Source organism: Lutra lutra, chromosome 6 (genome assembly GCF_902655055.1).
Source record: "Lutra lutra chromosome 6, mLutLut1.2, whole genome shotgun sequence".
NCBI lineage: Eukaryota > Metazoa > Chordata > Mammalia > Carnivora > Mustelidae > Lutra > Lutra lutra.
The window spans coordinates 33,231,624-33,247,267 of record NC_062283.1 but is presented as its reverse complement, the minus strand read 5'-3'; the positions used below and the strand labels follow the sequence as shown (position 1 = coordinate 33,247,267).

The following is a 15,644-nucleotide window of genomic DNA, read 5'->3' as shown; positions in this document are numbered from 1 at the left end:
GGCTAAGGGAGGTGTGGCGGGAGGGATTATAACTCACCTCTGAGCTAACCTTTCAAGGGCTTACTCCCTGCCAGCAGTTCATGAAAATTCCCTCATATGACCCTCACAACTGTATGAGAAAGGGATTGTGATTATTCCCATTTTGCAGCTGAGAAAACTGAGGTCTGGAGAGGAGAAGTAACTTGCTGGAGGCTTCTCAGCTGATGCGTGGCTGAGCCGGGGTTTGAACCTGAGCAGTTGAGCTCCCACATCACTGCTCCAGAAACAACCATTCTGGGAAGCTCGGAGGGCCCGAAGCTGAGAAGGAGCCTTCGAGGGGCCCAGGGAGGTGGGACCAGGAGGGGTGCCGGCTTTAGGGGGTTGTTTCCTCCCTCTCAGCCACCTCAGGGTTGGGTCCCTGCTCCAGGGTCTCGGGAATTATTGGGGGTAGAGCAAGGGGCCCTTCTGGGCTCCTGAAAGCCGAGGCGGGGGCACCCCTGCAGACTGACTTGCTTACCCTGCAGGAACCCCATGCTTGGCCCTCCCGCCCTTTGTGGGAATGGGGGCAGGCAGTGGGGCGGGGGACTGGGTCCTAATATCTGGACATCTGTGTGTCCGTGTGCTGTCCCAGTCCATGCTGAGTGCCTGAACTGGAGGAGAGGGGGGCGGTGGCTTGGAGGGAAGAATGAGGGGTGATGAGTGAGAAGTCTCCTGCTTGAGGGGCCCTGAGACTTCCCTGGGCTTCCTGTCCCTTCTGTTGGACGCAGTCCCTTTTGACTCCAGTGCCCTATTGGGAGAAAACATCAGAAGTAGGAGACAAGCTTCTTCTAATTAGGAAAAGTGCGGTCCCCCGGCATGCGGTGAGTGCTCCTTGCTGAAGACCAGACACAGAGGGCAGCCAACAAACCGGACCTGCTGGGAAGGCAGGCTGGAAGGGCCGGTCCTGGCCCCGCCCTCCACCACCTGCTCTCTCTCCAGCTCCAGCTCCAAATCCAGGGCTCTTCTGTTGAGAGGCATACCCCGGGGGTGCTGTCAATTTTGTTTGGTTTTATTGTTTAAAATGTGTTAAATCGGGACCTTTTAGGCGTGTGCGAAACAAAGGGGGTGGTGAGCCCCCAAGCACGCAGGACTCAGAGCTGTCCGCTCTTGGCCATCGTCATTTCCTCTGTGCCCTCCCGCTGTGATGCTTTTGAAGCGAACCCCAGACCTCATCATAGCACCACCCCATTCCGTGTTTCAGTACCGATCCAAAGCAGCAGGTCTCCACTGGGGATGGTTCTGCACCCTGGGGGGTCCTTGGCAATGTCTGGAGACATTTTTGATTGTCATGACTGGGGGAGGGGTGTGCTCTCGGCATCTAGTGGGTAGGGGGATGGGGTGCTGCTAAGCATCCTTCAGTGCCCAGAACAGAATCAGACCCCCAAAGCGTTAATAGTGGCCAGGCAGAGAGATGTTGCTCTGAATGACAGACCCGTAAACACCAACCAACCCCTACAACCCTGATACCCCTTGGCAGACCCTGGAAATAGCGATTCTCCTGAAATTAACCTGAAGCTGTTCTAGAGGGCACTGTGTTCATGCTCAGCGCTCCCCACGGCAGAGGGCTGGCTGGTTTTGGGGGGCCATTGACGCAGGTAGGAGGGGGGACAGAAGCAGGTGCTCGGGAAGACTATGGTGTGATTTATTTCCTGAGCAGGTGGTATGTTTGCCTGATTCTGCATGCAAGAACACACAAAGGGTGTCAGGGGAAGGGTCTCCCTGTTCCTGCCTCCTAGCCACCTGGTTCCCTCTCCAGAGGCTGTTCCGTTTCAGAGGGGGGAAAAGCCCGTCCCGCCCCCTCCCACAATAGGCTTTGTTTCTGCTGTGGATCTTGGAGAACTGTCTAGAGCCAGGCATGGAAACCTCCAGGATCTTTTTTCACGGCTGAATAGTATTCCTTGAGGGGCTGTGGTTTCTTTTACTGGATTATTTCCAAAGGTTTGCTCTTACAGACAGCGCCATGGTGGTTATATACCAGCTTAGAAGGACCACGAGAGTTACAATGAGAGGGTTTGGGGGTTCCCTGCAGTTGCTCAGCCAATCCGGACAAGCTATCATCTGTTTTCCCCCATCCTTCCCTTTGCCTGAGTAAGTTCAGTGAGGGGAAGCAGTGAGGGGCCTACTGGGGCCCACCTTGGGGGTCATCATGGGGGGGCCAAGCTCATGGGCATCTTTGTTGGAAGGTGGACCCCTGCTGTCCCTGGGAATGGGGCCAGGTGGGCAACCACTTGTTCAGGGTGCACCCCAAATCCTGTTGCCCCCCCAAACATTTCCCACCCTCAGTGGTCACAGACTGGCCAGGAGGTTTTCATCCTTCGGTTGGATGTTGGCCACAGGAAGAAGGACAGCTTAAGGGCTCTGCATCTCACCTTTGCATGGAGAGGGCCCAGGGGATGTCTGTGGGGGCACAAAGGTGCTCCGTGGCTGGGAGAGCTGGGCCTGGGGGACAGAGGACCTGGAGTCTGCCATGGAGGCCTGTCTGGACCCTGGGTCCCAGGCTCTGGACAGAGGGACTTCCCAAGGGCCCTGCCTGCTCTGTCCTCCTGTGATTCCATCCTCTGGGTGGCCAGGGCCATGGGATAATGGCGGGGACCTGGTCTCCTGGGCTGGGCAGGACGATGGAGCTGTGGGGACAGGGTCTGCTGGGTGGTGACGTGAGGGGCTCCCTGGGAGAGGGTGATGGGCCGAATGACCTCTCAGTGCCCCTCTTGACACCCTCATGCCCACCCCAGCCCTGGGATAAATTATGTTGTCTACCTAGGGATTTTCCCTTGCTGGGATCTTCTAGCTCTTTGTGTGAATGGAGGCACCCAGAGGCTCTGATGTGTGTGTGTGTGTGTGTGTTTTGAGGACCACCAGCCACAGGATCCAGGTGAGGCTGGTTGGGATATTTTTCTGGAAGATGAGGGCTTGAGGGCAGATGCGTCAGTCACTTCTCATCCTGATGCCAGTCTTACTCTGGGTGGGGATGGGGAGGACACGGGGAGGCTGGGCGGTGGGGGGAGCTGAGAGGAGGTGGGAGGCCTTGGGACTCTGAGCTGGAGCCAGGGGAGGGCAACCTAGCCAGATGCTTACACTCTCTGAGCCTCAGTTTCTTCCCCTGTCAGGTGGGCTAGGACCCACCCAGCCCACACCCCAGGGTCTCCCCTAGGATAAGAAGGGCTGGGGCAGTCTCGAGGCTGTGGGGATGGGAAGGAGATTGGTGCGCAGTGGTGTGGTGCTGGCTGAGCACGGTGGGGGTACCAGCCGCCCCCATCAGCGGCCCCTCTCGCCCCCAGATCCCCCAGATCAGCTACGCCTCCACAGCCCCTGACCTGAGTGACAACAGCCGCTACGACTTCTTCTCCCGTGTGGTGCCCTCGGACACGTACCAGGCCCAGGCCATGGTGGACATCGTCCGCGCCCTCAAGTGGAACTACGTGTCCACGCTGGCCTCGGAGGGCAGCTATGGCGAGAGCGGCGTGGAGGCCTTCATCCAGAAGTCCCGGGAGGATGGTGAGTCATGCTTGGGAACGGGGGATGGCAGGGCACAGTGGCCCAGTGCTGCCTGAGAGGTCCTCTGAGTCCTGCTGTGGGCTCTGTCTGCCCTGGGCCATTCCCCTCGTGGACCTCCGACTGTCCCCTGGGCCCTGGGGAGCCGTCCGTGGTCTTGCCAGCCAGCTAGGGAACCCCTAGGGCTAGGGTAGTGGATGATGGACTATTGATTTTCCTGGCATGGGATACAGCGGAAAGGCTGCTGTTTTCAGGCAGAGGGAGGATGGGATGGGATGGAGGTGGTCTTGTTTAGGGAGGGTCTCAGGGACCCAGGAGATGGGGGCTCAGCCAGCAGGTTCTTGGAGCCAGGGTTGTATGAGGGGTGGAGCTGTGTGGCTGGAGTGAGAGACTGGGGCGGGCTGGGCTGTGCCGGTTCCTTGTGGCTTCGGGGAATTGGTGTCGGTGCATGGGATGCGAGAAGCTGGGACACAGGCTCTTGCCACAAGCCACCTTTCCCCCTTAAGCTCCCTGCATTCCCTTAATTGTCCTCAAAAACTCCAGGGATAAAGCTTTTAGATAACAGCAAGCAAGAGGCTGGCAAAACATGGGTTAAACCTTTGGGCATCCTGAAGCCTGGCCCCCTGAGAGGGTCAGTTCTGTGGCCTGTCCATGTTGAGGAGGGCGGCCTGCAGGGGACCCTGGCCATGGGCGTCCAGTGCAGCAGTTAGGCCCTGGGTCTGGGGCTCCACCTGGGTCCGGGTGCACCTTGCCAAGCAGGCCAGCTCCTTGAGGGTGGAGTGTTGAGTGGGGGGAAGCAGACAGCCTCTTCCCCTCCTGACAGGCCCAGCTCCTGGCAGAGGGGCCCAGGCCTCTCCCAAGGCTCAGTCTCTAAAGAGCTCACCGTGGCGCCCTCGACCGCGGAGGACGGCATCTGTATATTTATACCCGCAGAACCCCGGGACTCTAATTGCTTTTCCTAAGGACCACAGAGCATCCAGAGCCTGGCGTTGGTAACACCCTGTGGGCATAATCCCGCTATAAATCTCAGATAAGCCCCTTTAATTGTAGAGCTAGAGCAGCTCAGGGGCCGGCAACCTGGTGGAGAGGACGGAAGTGGGGCGGCGCTGACCATTGGCTGGGCTCCAGGCCACTCCCCATGTCGGCAGCTGGCCAGGCAGAGGGGAGCGTGGGCTGGATGGGTCCCCACTCCCGCCTCCAGGTAGGTGGGCCGCGCTGCAGCTTCCCGGGGTCCCCTGGCCGTGTCAGACCCCCAGGGACACAGCCCGCTGGCTGCCCACGTGTCCTTTACTGCTTTGCTCTGAAAGGACATGGGGACCTCTTTCTGGGCTGGCCCCACCCACCCTGCCCTGCCGGTACCCATCCTCCATGGCTGGCATCCTTTGCCAAACAAGCCCACTGCCTTTCGGTTTCAGGTGCAATCTTTACAGGATTTGCGGACAAAGGTGCTAGAGGGAGGGACAGAAAGTCTAGAACTGTAGTGTTCAGTGGTATTCAGTCCCGGCCACAAGGGACCTAGAAGCCCCTCCCAGTGCTTATGTAGCTCTCCCTAGGTGCCTTGTACCGACTGAGCGCACGTTTGACACTTGTTGTCCTGGGTAACCCTCCCTACCCAGTGAGGTAGACTTCCCCGTTTTACAGGGGAAGAAGCTGAAGCACAGAGAGGCCAATAATAACCAGCCCCAGGTCATATAAGTAAAGAGGTAGAGAAGGGATTTGAACCCAGGCTGTCTGGCTTCAGGACTAGAGGTCATAACAGCTTTTATAGTCATCAGTCCATCTTCTGCCCCCATTTCCCACAGATGGGGGCATGACAGACAGACAGACAGACAGACAGACACACATAGCCCGGAGGGACACTTGCTGATGTGTTAAGAGCAGGAGAGATATGGGATTGGGGTGAGGTCTAGGTATTGCATTTTAAAAAAATTTTATTTATTTGTTAGAGAGAGGGCGGGGCACAAGTTGGGGGAGGAGCAGAGGCAGAGGAAGAGGGAGAAGCAGGCTCCCCACTGAGCAGGTTGCCTGACATGGGGCTCGATCCCAGAACCCTGGGATCATGACCTGAGCTGAAGGCAGACGCTTAGCCACCTGAGCCATGCAGGCATCCCTAGGTACTGCATTTTGGCCAAAACCCAGACTATTGTTTGAATTTTCTACAAGCATCTAGAAGGTATTTGGTGGTCAGAAAATATATCGTCTACTCAAGACTTTTAAAAAAAGGAATTCTAGAAAAAGAAAACTAGCTTTGCTGCCAGGGCCCGTGGCTCAGGGACACCCTTGGCCCGGCACCGGTGTCCCTTCCAGTGCCTCCTGCCCACTGCGCCCCATCCCATTGCCCAGGGCCTAACCTCCCATGTCTTTAGAACCTCCTCCTGGCTCCCCTCGCAGCCCCAAGACCCTGGCTGGGCCTGCCCTCGTGTAAGGGCCGCTAGGTCTCCCTACCCACCTGCTAAATGAAATTTGATTTGGAGGAACGTCTTCACGTGGGTGAAAAGAAAAGGAGAGAGAAAGCGGTGCTCCAGATGGCCAAATTGAAATCAGAATTGAGCGGCCTGTAGAAAGAGGGTGCTGTACCTTGTAGCGTAATCCCTGTGAAAGATTAAAGATGTCTTTGGCCGTATATGGTATTGATTCGTCCTCTGAAGTATAAATCATCTGTGAGTTGCCCAGAGGAGTGCCAGGCAGCGGAGTGGAGGGGAAGGCGTGCTTGCCAGACTGAGGATGTACATCAGAGCCGAGGGGAGAGCTTGGCCAGCGAGTCCTGCGTGCCTGCCTGCTCGGTGAGCTTGGGGTCCTGCAGGGGAGTACCACTGTGTCCATTTTATGGATGAAGAAACTGAGGCCAGAGACAGTAGGTGACTTCCCCAAGGGCATATAAGCAGGATATGGAGGACCTCTGTCCTCTGGGTGGGGAGTTCTTGCCTAGCACCCAGTGTGGGTTGGGCCGTTGGCACAGGGCTTAAAGGAAGCCCCGGCCCCGCATTTCCCAGCCCCCATCAGTACCATGCTCTCCCACCCTAATCATTCAGTCATGTGGCTCATTCCCCAGGCCGTCCTGTGGTCCTTAACCGAGCCCTGCCCTGTGCCAGGCACCCTCCTTGCGCTATTGTGAATCCTAGAAACAACGCTATAGGTCCGGTGTGTCTGTTCCCATTTCACAGAGGGGAACACTGAGGCTTCAGGGGGTGAGGTGGCTTGCCCAGGTTTACACAGCGAGGTGTTGTGGCAGAACTTGGAGCCAGGTTCTGTGTCTCCCCACTGCCCAAATCACAGAGGTGGCAGTGTGTGGTTAACAGGCCACTTCTGGAAGACAGATCTGGGCTCTGGCTCGGCGGCCTCTTGGCTGTGAGAGCCTAGGACAGTCACTCCGCTGCTCAGGTTTGGTTTGCTCACCGGTGAAATGAGGATAAACCTGGTTGCTGCCAGAACAGAATGTGCTTCTGGCCCATGGCTGTGGGAGCTCAGGAACACACACCAGAGGGTTCTTATCAGGGATTGGGGTGCACGGGTTCCAGCTCTCCCCGTCCCCATTGCCTGGCCACTCCTAGGAAGAACGCGGGGAGAGCTGGAGATCAGGCTGGGTGCTAATGGAAGCTGTAGGTCATGTTCAGGGACTAGGCTAGGGACAAAGCCTCAGGAGTCCAGGGCCAGCCTGGTTCTCACAGGACACTTGGTCCTGCGGCATCAGGGCGGTGAGGTGAGCTCCAAAGGCAGTGAGTGCGGGACCCACGTGGGGGTGAGGGGTGCACGTATGTGATTTTCTGGACACATGACCGGCGGGTCTGCCTGGGTAGCGGCGTCTGTGGACAGGCCTGTGTGCGCATGCGTGCTCGCGTGAGGCGTCTGGTGCCTTTCCCGTCTTTGAGCGCCAGGACTCCCTCCTCCTTGCCAGGCAGCTGGGATTAGGCATGCAGAGCAGGCCCTGCCTGGGCTCGGGAGATAATGCGAGTGAGTCACCCCAGGAGGGAGGAACAGGCCTGAGGCGGTGGTACTCATGTAGCCCTGTCCTCAATGCCTCCCTCCACCATCCTGAGCCCCTCAGGGTTGGGGTCTGGGGTATATAAACTTCTGCACCCCCACAGCCTCTCTCTGCCCCTGGGGCCCCACGTGAGCTTCAGTTTACTTCCCATAGTGCTCCATTTTACGGATAAGGAAAACAAAGGCTCAGGGAAGTTAAGGGATCTGCTGAAGGTCAAACAAAAGTGCTGAGTAGCAGCCTGGGCCTCCTGTGCGGGTGAGGGAAGAATGGACGATATTAGTAGGTAATACTGATGGAGTCCTTCCATGGACCAGCTCTTGTTTTATGTACCTCATACATGTTAACTCATTTAGCCTTCAAGACAGCCCCATTCTATGGATGGCAATACTGAGGATCAGAGACGTTAGGCAACTCCCCTGAGGTCACACAGCTGGAAAAGAGCAAGAGTGGAATTTGAATCCAGTAGATGGTTCCTTCACCTCTGGTGCATGTGACAGGAAGGACACAGGCCAGCTCCTGGCAGGCGCCTCTCCAGGGGTTCACCTGGGGGCTTTGGCTCTGGTCCTCTCTGGTGAGTGATTCCAGCACCCTGGGCATATCTGGGCCTGTGCTGCTAGGGTGGGAACAAGATGGCCTGCCCTGCGTGGTGACAGGGCAGGAAGGGGCAGGGGTGGATGGGTCAGGTCTGTTCCTTGGAGGACGTCCTGTCCCTTGCACAGTGAGAAGTTCCAGAGCCTCATCTCCCCGCTGTGTCCCTGTGTCCCCTATTGATATTCCGGAGACACTGGTGAGTCAAGCTGTTGCTGGTCTGACCTCCAGCTCCAGCTCCTGGGGCGGAGCGTCAGACCTGCATTTAGATGGCTCCTTTCAGCAAGGGTGGCGACTAGAGGGGCTGCCTCAAGGCTGGGGTGCTTCCTCATCCCACTGCTGTGACATCTTTGGACTCATCTTCTCCGGGTGTAAAGGGGACACTCACTTCCTGGAGGCTCCAAGGGGATGGGAGAAGAGCTTGGCCAGCTGGAAAGATTTGTGACCCCGGGGCTGGAAGTGTTGGCACTGCTCATGTAGCTGGGAAACCAGAAAGGACAGGTTTACCCCAGCGTGCCCTCAGGATCCAGAGACCCCTTATGGGTGGACAGAATGCCTGCTTCCCTTCCCGCTGCCCTTGGCCTTTTCTCCTCCTTCTCCCCTCCATCTCTCTACCTGCCTCCTCACTGCTCCTCTAACACTCTGGGCATCAGCCCACCTCTGGGCCTTTGCACTTACTGGTCCCGCGGCCTGGAATTGTCTTTCCCTGAATATCTATGTAGCCTACATGCTCAGTACATTCAGGTGTCTTCCCAGCTGTCCCAGCTGTCTTCAGAGGCCTTTCCAGGACCACCGTATTGAAGACAGCCCCTCCTCTGGCCTGTTACTCTCCTTTCCCTGTTGCTGGCTCTGTCTTTCTTGTAGCACTTGACAAGTAAATTCAGATTTGTTTATGGTGCATGAGGGCAGAGGGTTTTTTGCCCATTTTGCTCTCAGCTGCGTCACTAACACTGTCCCTGGCTCATAGTAGCTGCCTAGTAAACGTCTGGGGAATGGCTGACCGATAACAAAACCCAGCTCCCGGCTACTTACTTCTTTCGCCTTTCTCCCAGGGCGCCTGAGGTTGTTCTCCCTGCCTGCAGAAGGGCAGACTGAGGCTGACAGAGCAGAGGCACCCGGGGTTAGGTCGGGTGGCCCTGGGACCCTGGCTCCCTCCCCCACTGAGCTCCCTGGCTGGCCCTGGCCTGCTCCTGACTCTCTGAGGACAGAATTCTTTCCTGGAGGCGGAAGCAGGGATATGAGAGCTCAAGGCCGCTCTGCAGCTGCGTCAGGCTGAGATGCAGGGCTCCGCTTCCTCTCATTTCTTGCTGCAGTGCTTAGTGCCTGTCTTGGGGTTCTTCACCCCGGGGGGCTGCCGGCCCCGGAGGCCAGGAAGGGGAAGAGGCTTAGCCTTCCAGACCTGCTTGAGTTTCCCAGCTGGCCCGGGCTACGCAGCCTCCATGTAGGCAGCCCCATGTGAGGAGAGGAGAGACACCAGGGGGCACCGCCGGCTCTCTTGGTGGGCACGGTGGGTGGGGGTGGGGGAGCGGTAAAAACCACCAGAACCTACGCCCTGCCCTGCATGCAGTGAGGGCTTGTGGAGTTTGCCTGAGTAAGTGAATGGAGGGATGTAATGATGCATCTGTTAAAGTATGAGCTAGGCTGCAGGGCTGCATGGGGCCTGGCGCAGTGAGACAGGCTTAGACAAGTGAAGAGGAAGGGAAGGGCACGCCAGCTGGGGGAACAGCAGGAACAAGAGGCTGGAGATAGGAGTGAGTCAGGCAGAGGGGCCACTGCTGAGGGGCCTGGCCTGGTCCTAGTGGTCACAGGACAGGAACCAATGCGAGATGGAGCTGAGCCAGAGTTTTTTCAAGCCAATCCTGTATTTTAAATTTTTTTGGCAGCTGGGGTCATGTCTGCTGATCCGAGGGAGCGTATTAGCACACACCGTCTCTACCTGCTGTGTCCCACTTGCTCAGGGCCCTGTGGGGGGTCCTCTTTGCCCTTTAGGCTCAGGCCAAGGCCCTGCCTCCCTACAGTCTTCCCTCATCTGCTCTCTCCCGGGCAGAGATGCTTACCGGGAGGGAGGCTGACGGTCCCCAGGTCTCACCACATGGGAAGCCTCAAGTTCCCCCACCCCGGTGCCTACTGAACTTTCCCTGGGCTTCTTCCATAAGGCTCTGGGCCCCCCTGAGGCTGGGGAAGGACAGGGCTTGCTTTTTCTCTGTGCTCTTCATCCCCCCTTGCACACAGCGGGGCCTTAATAGATGTTTGTACAATGAACATATGAGCCAACGGATGACCAGCCCTGTGTCCGTGAGTCCGTCACTGCCCTTCTGGGGCCTCCTTCTTACCTCTGTTAACAGGTGCAGGAGATTCAGCTCAGCTCCAGCGTCTAGCTCTGCTCCCTACAGGCGGCGTCCCCACAGTCTATGGCCCTGGGCTCCAGGCATTTTTCTCTGTAAGGAAAGGCTTTCCAAGAAGTGCTGGAAAAGAAGACAACCCTCAGGACCTAAAGGAATGGGTGTTAAACGGGGATGCTTCCGAGTTTGGTCTTTGGGTTCAGGGATGATTGGGGCCAATTGCACAGGGACAGAAGCTGGATCATGCAATCTTCTCGCTCCCAATCAGATGGGATGTGGTTGGCCCCAAGGGACCAGGGACCCGGAAGCAGGGAGGGGTCCTGCTGCTGGCTTTAGCTTGGTGTGTATGAGCTTGTAGCATCTTCTCATGGGGAGACCTGTGGACTCTCCCCTTGCTGCTTCCTGGAGTCACAGCACTGGGACCAGCAGCCAGGGCCCAGGATGCCCTACTCGCTGGCCACGCATCCTCCAAGGATGCAGAGGGGAAGTGGAACCCGTCTTGCAGCTGGTCGCCATCATTCTAGCTTAGCAACCAGGCCGCCCTGAACTTGAGACGCGTCCTGTCTTCCACCGCCTTGGTCTGCAACCCGTCACTCTACCGTAGGTAGAAATTAAGTGGACCTGGCATGGGCACCCCCTGCCGAGCCAGAGGCCTACCACGCGCCAGCTGGGTCTCCTGGCTGGCGCTTGGAGATTGGCAAGATGCTGGCATCAATGTGACTGCTTGGTGATTGCCAGGTCAATCTTCGTACTGCCGTGAAGGTGAACCCTGAGCTTGCCCAGCCCGCCTTGGGGACTTGGCCTGTCCACTCTGATTTCTCTGCCACTCTGGCCTTTGGCAGGGTGCTGACACCTCTTGATTCTGTGTGTCCCCTGGGTTGAGTGTCATTGGGTCACTTTTCCTGCTCTCTCTGGTGTGCCTCTGATGTGTCCACCCTGGCCTATCACGGCGGGGCTGCGCTCCGTTCTGGGTTTGCCTCCAAGCTGGACGGGAGTGACGGGAAAGAAGACATTAGCCACCCAGCCCTTGTTGCCCTGAATTTGCATGCCTGCCCTCTTGGACAGGAAGCAGCATTTTCTCTCACCAGCTTCCTTTGTGGAACACGTTTGAAGATTTCTTTGAGGTTTTAAAAAAAAAAAAAAAAACAAACCCTTCCCTTTGTTGGTGGCAGCCCCATTGTGGCTTTGACCTTCTGGACCCTGTCCTCTGGACACCACGGTAGGGCGGAGTGGTTGAGAGCCCAGAGGCTGGCTCTGCCCACCAGGAGTTGTACTGTGGTGAGCGGTCCCTTAAGGGTCTCTGGGCTTCAGTTTCCCCCTGGTGAAAGGGGGATTCAATGGCACCTGCCTTTTTGGTTGCAGGGAACGTGAATTAAGTGAATCAGTGTAAGGCCTTCTGCATAGTCTGGGCCCTGCACGAAACACCAGGCTGCCAAAGGTGTCAGTTGTCGCCATGACTAATCAGAATGGGGGGCGGTGGGGAGCCAGTCTAGTGCTGCCTCTGTCTCTGGGTGGTTGTGTAACCCTGGGCTGTTCACTTTCCCTTGTGGAGTGTCAGCTTGATGACCCACATGAAGGTGATGGGTTGGGGACCTCTGAGGTCCTTCAGTGTGCATCACAGCATGCTTCGTTCACCTCTCTTGGCTTTTTTTTTTTTGGAGATTTCATTTATTTATTTGAGAGAGAGAGCATGAGCCAGGGGAGGGGCAGAGAAGCAGACTCCCCGTGGAGCATGGAGCCCAACATGGGGCTCGATCCCAGACAACGGGGGATCACGATCTGAGCTGAAGGCAGATGCCCAACTGACTGCGGCACCAAGGTGCCCCTCCCTTGGCTTTTCTATCTGTCCTCGCCACGTGGAAGTCCAGGTATCATAGGCCTCCAGCTTCCGGTGTGTCTCTTGTTTCTGGGCCCCAACCTGAGCCCACAGAGGAGCCCTGTGCACACTAACCGGATCCATGCTGAGCTCTTTCCCTTTGTTAAAGAGTGAAGCAGTGAAGGCCAGTGACCTTCCCCTGCTCGGATTTGGGAGTTCACCTCCAGGGACCCTCTTCACCTGTTGGCTGACTGTTCGACTTCAGCCTGCTTGCCTATCTGAGGTGGGGTTCCCTGGATCCCCACTCTAAGCTCCTTGGAGATGTAGCTGAAGCAAGCCTCGTGCTGTTCTTTCCCAGCAGCTGGGGAAGGACCCTGGGAGCTCACTGCTTGCTTTCCTCACCGCTTGAGACTTCCTGCTTCAGGCCCATTTGGGGCTGCTGAGTGTCCTGGGCGAGGTCTCAGACTCACCCTCTACACCTGTGTGACCTCAGGCAAGCCCCTATCCTTTCCTGAGCCTCCAGATCTTCATCAGTAAGACTGGGAAGGGGCTGGGTGCCTTCTTCAATGGGCTTGTGCACGTGAACACACTGAGGGACACTCGTAGCCATTTTTGCTTGTTATTCCGGGTCCTCCAGCCCTCTTCCTAGAGTCTTTGAGCCCCGACAAGCTCGGACTCCAGCACTGGCCCCTCAGCAGGACTTGCCTGGGTGAAGACCCCTAAATCACCTTTTTTTTTTTTTTTTAAAGATTTTGTTTATTTGTCAGAGAGCGAGAGAGAGCACAAGCAGGGGGAGCAGCAGGCAGAGGGAGAAGCAGGCTCCCTATTGAGCAAGGAACCCAATGTGGGACTTGATCCCAGGACCCCAGGATCATGACCTGGGCTGAAGGCAGATGCTTAACAGACTGAGCCACCCAGGTGTCCCTCTTCTTGTGTTTTAATATACATATTTCTTGGGGACATCTCATTAACTGTCCTCACAGAAGCTGCCAGACCCTAGCCCCACTGTCAGCCCCTACACAGCCACTCTGAGAAATGTCCTCCCCCCCCTTTTAAATAGAGATGAGTGTGGCTCAGAATGCCCACAGGTTCACTTGGGCCCCCACTGCTTGTCAGTGGCAGAGCTGGGATTGGTGCTTAGGTTTGTGTGACTCTGGAGCCCGAGAAAGGAAAGGTGGAGCCTTCTTTCAATGAAGTATTTGTTTCCTTTCTCCCTGGCTTTCTCCAGGGAAACACTGGTGGGTCAGCTGTGGGGAGAGACCTAGGAGGACTGCCCCCAACAAAAGCCAGGGGTTCTGCTCAGAGAAGGAGGGGGTGGAGGGGCTCCTTTGATGGGGAGTGTGTGTGGGGGGGGTGGGGGGATGGGTCAGAAGTCACCAAGTCATGGTGGCTGTGTATGAGCTTATGAGAGGTCCTGTCTAACAGGCCCCAGAGATAGGGAGGGACACATCCCTTGGTGGTCACTTATTCTGGGCTGGTTCCCCTCATGTTCCTGGGGTTTTCAAGGACTCAGAAAGTTGGATTCCAGGCCTCTAAATCACATAGAGCCAGCTCTGTGGGATGTCGCTGGTGAGGAGGAGAGTAGGGCATTTCTTCCCCTCTTCAGTTCCTTCATCCCTCACTTCTGAATGGTAATTCATTCATTTGCTGGATAAATATTTATTGAGCACCTATTGTGTGGGTACCAGGACACTGGGCTTATGGCAGTGAACCAAACAGAAGAAGATCCCTGGCCTTGTGAGCTCCCATTTGGGGAGAGGGCCAGAGGAACTTACAGCAAACAAATAAATGCATCATTATATAATACAGTTTCAGATAGGAACTGATGGCATGCTATGGAGAAGAATAAAACACCATAGGTGGCAGAGAGGACTAGGTAAGGGAGATTATCTCATATAAGGTCAGGGGAGGCCTTTCTGCAGAGAAGACATTTGGGCAGAGCCCCAAATGCAGTAAGAGAGTGAGCTTTGTGATCTCCAGGAAGAGTGCCTCAGGCAGAGGAACCAGCAAGTGCAAAGGCCCTGAGGTAGGGAGACTGCTGGCATTTGGGGAAGAACCAGGAGGCAGGAGCAGAGTGAGTGAGGTAGAGGGAAGTAGAAGAAGAGACGCAGATCGTGTGGGGCCTTGTGGACAACTGGGAGGACCTTAGCTTTTGTTCTGAATGAGACGGGAACTATTGGAGGGTTGTGAGCTGGGAGGAATGTTAACAGACTTAGGTTTATTATAATCTCTCTTGCTGTTGTGTAGGGAATAGACTGGGGGAGGGGTGGGGCAGCTGAGGCAGGAATGCCAGTGAGGAGGCCAGTCCTCCTCCACAGGTGAGAAGTGCTGATGGATTAGACTGGGGGTGGGGGTGATGAGAAGGAACAGATTTTGGGTGTATTTTGAAGCTCAAGCCTGAAGGACTTGCTCTTAGATTGCACGTGGAGCAGAGGTCGCCCATGCGCTCTTGGGTTTCAGCACCATGGACAGCGGAGAAAACCCAGGCGGACTCTGGTCCCAACAAACTACCGTTTCTTGGCCAGTCTGTGGCTGCTGAGCAAAGCCTCGTCTGTAAAATGCAGGTTCCTTCCCCTCGATTCTGTTATCAAATTCTTTTTCCAAGTATATCTCTGGGCGCTGCTGGGAATTCTCTTTGGGACGAGGCAGGTCTGAATGCAGTTACAGTTGATCCTTGCACAGCACGGGGGCTAAGGGTGCCAACGCTGCATGGTCGAAAAGCTGCATCTGAGTTTTGACTCCTTGAAAACTTAACTATCAGTAACCTCCTGGTGACCGGAAGCGTTACTGGTAACAAACAGTGGATTAACACGTATTTTGTCTGTTATGTGTATATACCGTGCTATTCTAATAAAGCAAGTTGGAAAAGAGAAAATGTTATCCAGAAAAATCATAAGGAGAAGAAAATGTAAATACAGTACTGTGTCATATCGAGAAAAATCCACAGGCGAGTGGACCTGCACTTGTTCAGAGGGCCAGCTGTGTATGGCTGGAAGAAGAGGTTGGGACACCTTTGTCTCCAAAAATCTCTGCATCTGCTAAACAGTGGTTTTGGGGAGGGAGCGCTTCCTTGAGGAGGGGGTGATGGAAGGAGAGTTAAAGAAAAGGTGGGCCTGTCTCAGAGGAGCCGGAGGGTGTTCTGGGTGGGAGAACTGCATGAGTGGTGTGGCTTTTGACGACATTTTCCTCCTGAGAGTGAGGACGGGCAGGCTTCCTGGGAGAGCAGCAGGCCTATGTGGGTTGGGAGAGCCTGGTCCCGTGGTAGAGAGTGCTGCCCCCCCAGGACTGCCATAGACTTACTGTGTGTCTTTGGACAGGCCACTGTTCCTCTTTGGCTCTCAGTTTATTCATCTGTAAAATGGGAATAATTGCAGTCCCTACTTTGCTGGTTATTGTAAGAATGACA

General features: G+C 56.0%; 1 protein-coding gene across 2 annotated transcripts in view; it reads left to right on the top strand.

Moving 5' to 3' along the window:
- The window catches only part of GRM4 (glutamate metabotropic receptor 4), a 106,423-nt gene that overhangs the window by 39,448 nt on the left and 51,331 nt on the right, over positions 1 to 15,644 (top strand). For both annotated transcript variants that reach the window (XM_047735023.1, XM_047735022.1), the window contains exon 2: positions 3,297 to 3,513. In XM_047735023.1, the coding sequence (XP_047590979.1) occupies positions 3,297 to 3,513 (217 nt within the window). The remainder of the gene's footprint in view (positions 1 to 3,296; positions 3,514 to 15,644) is intronic.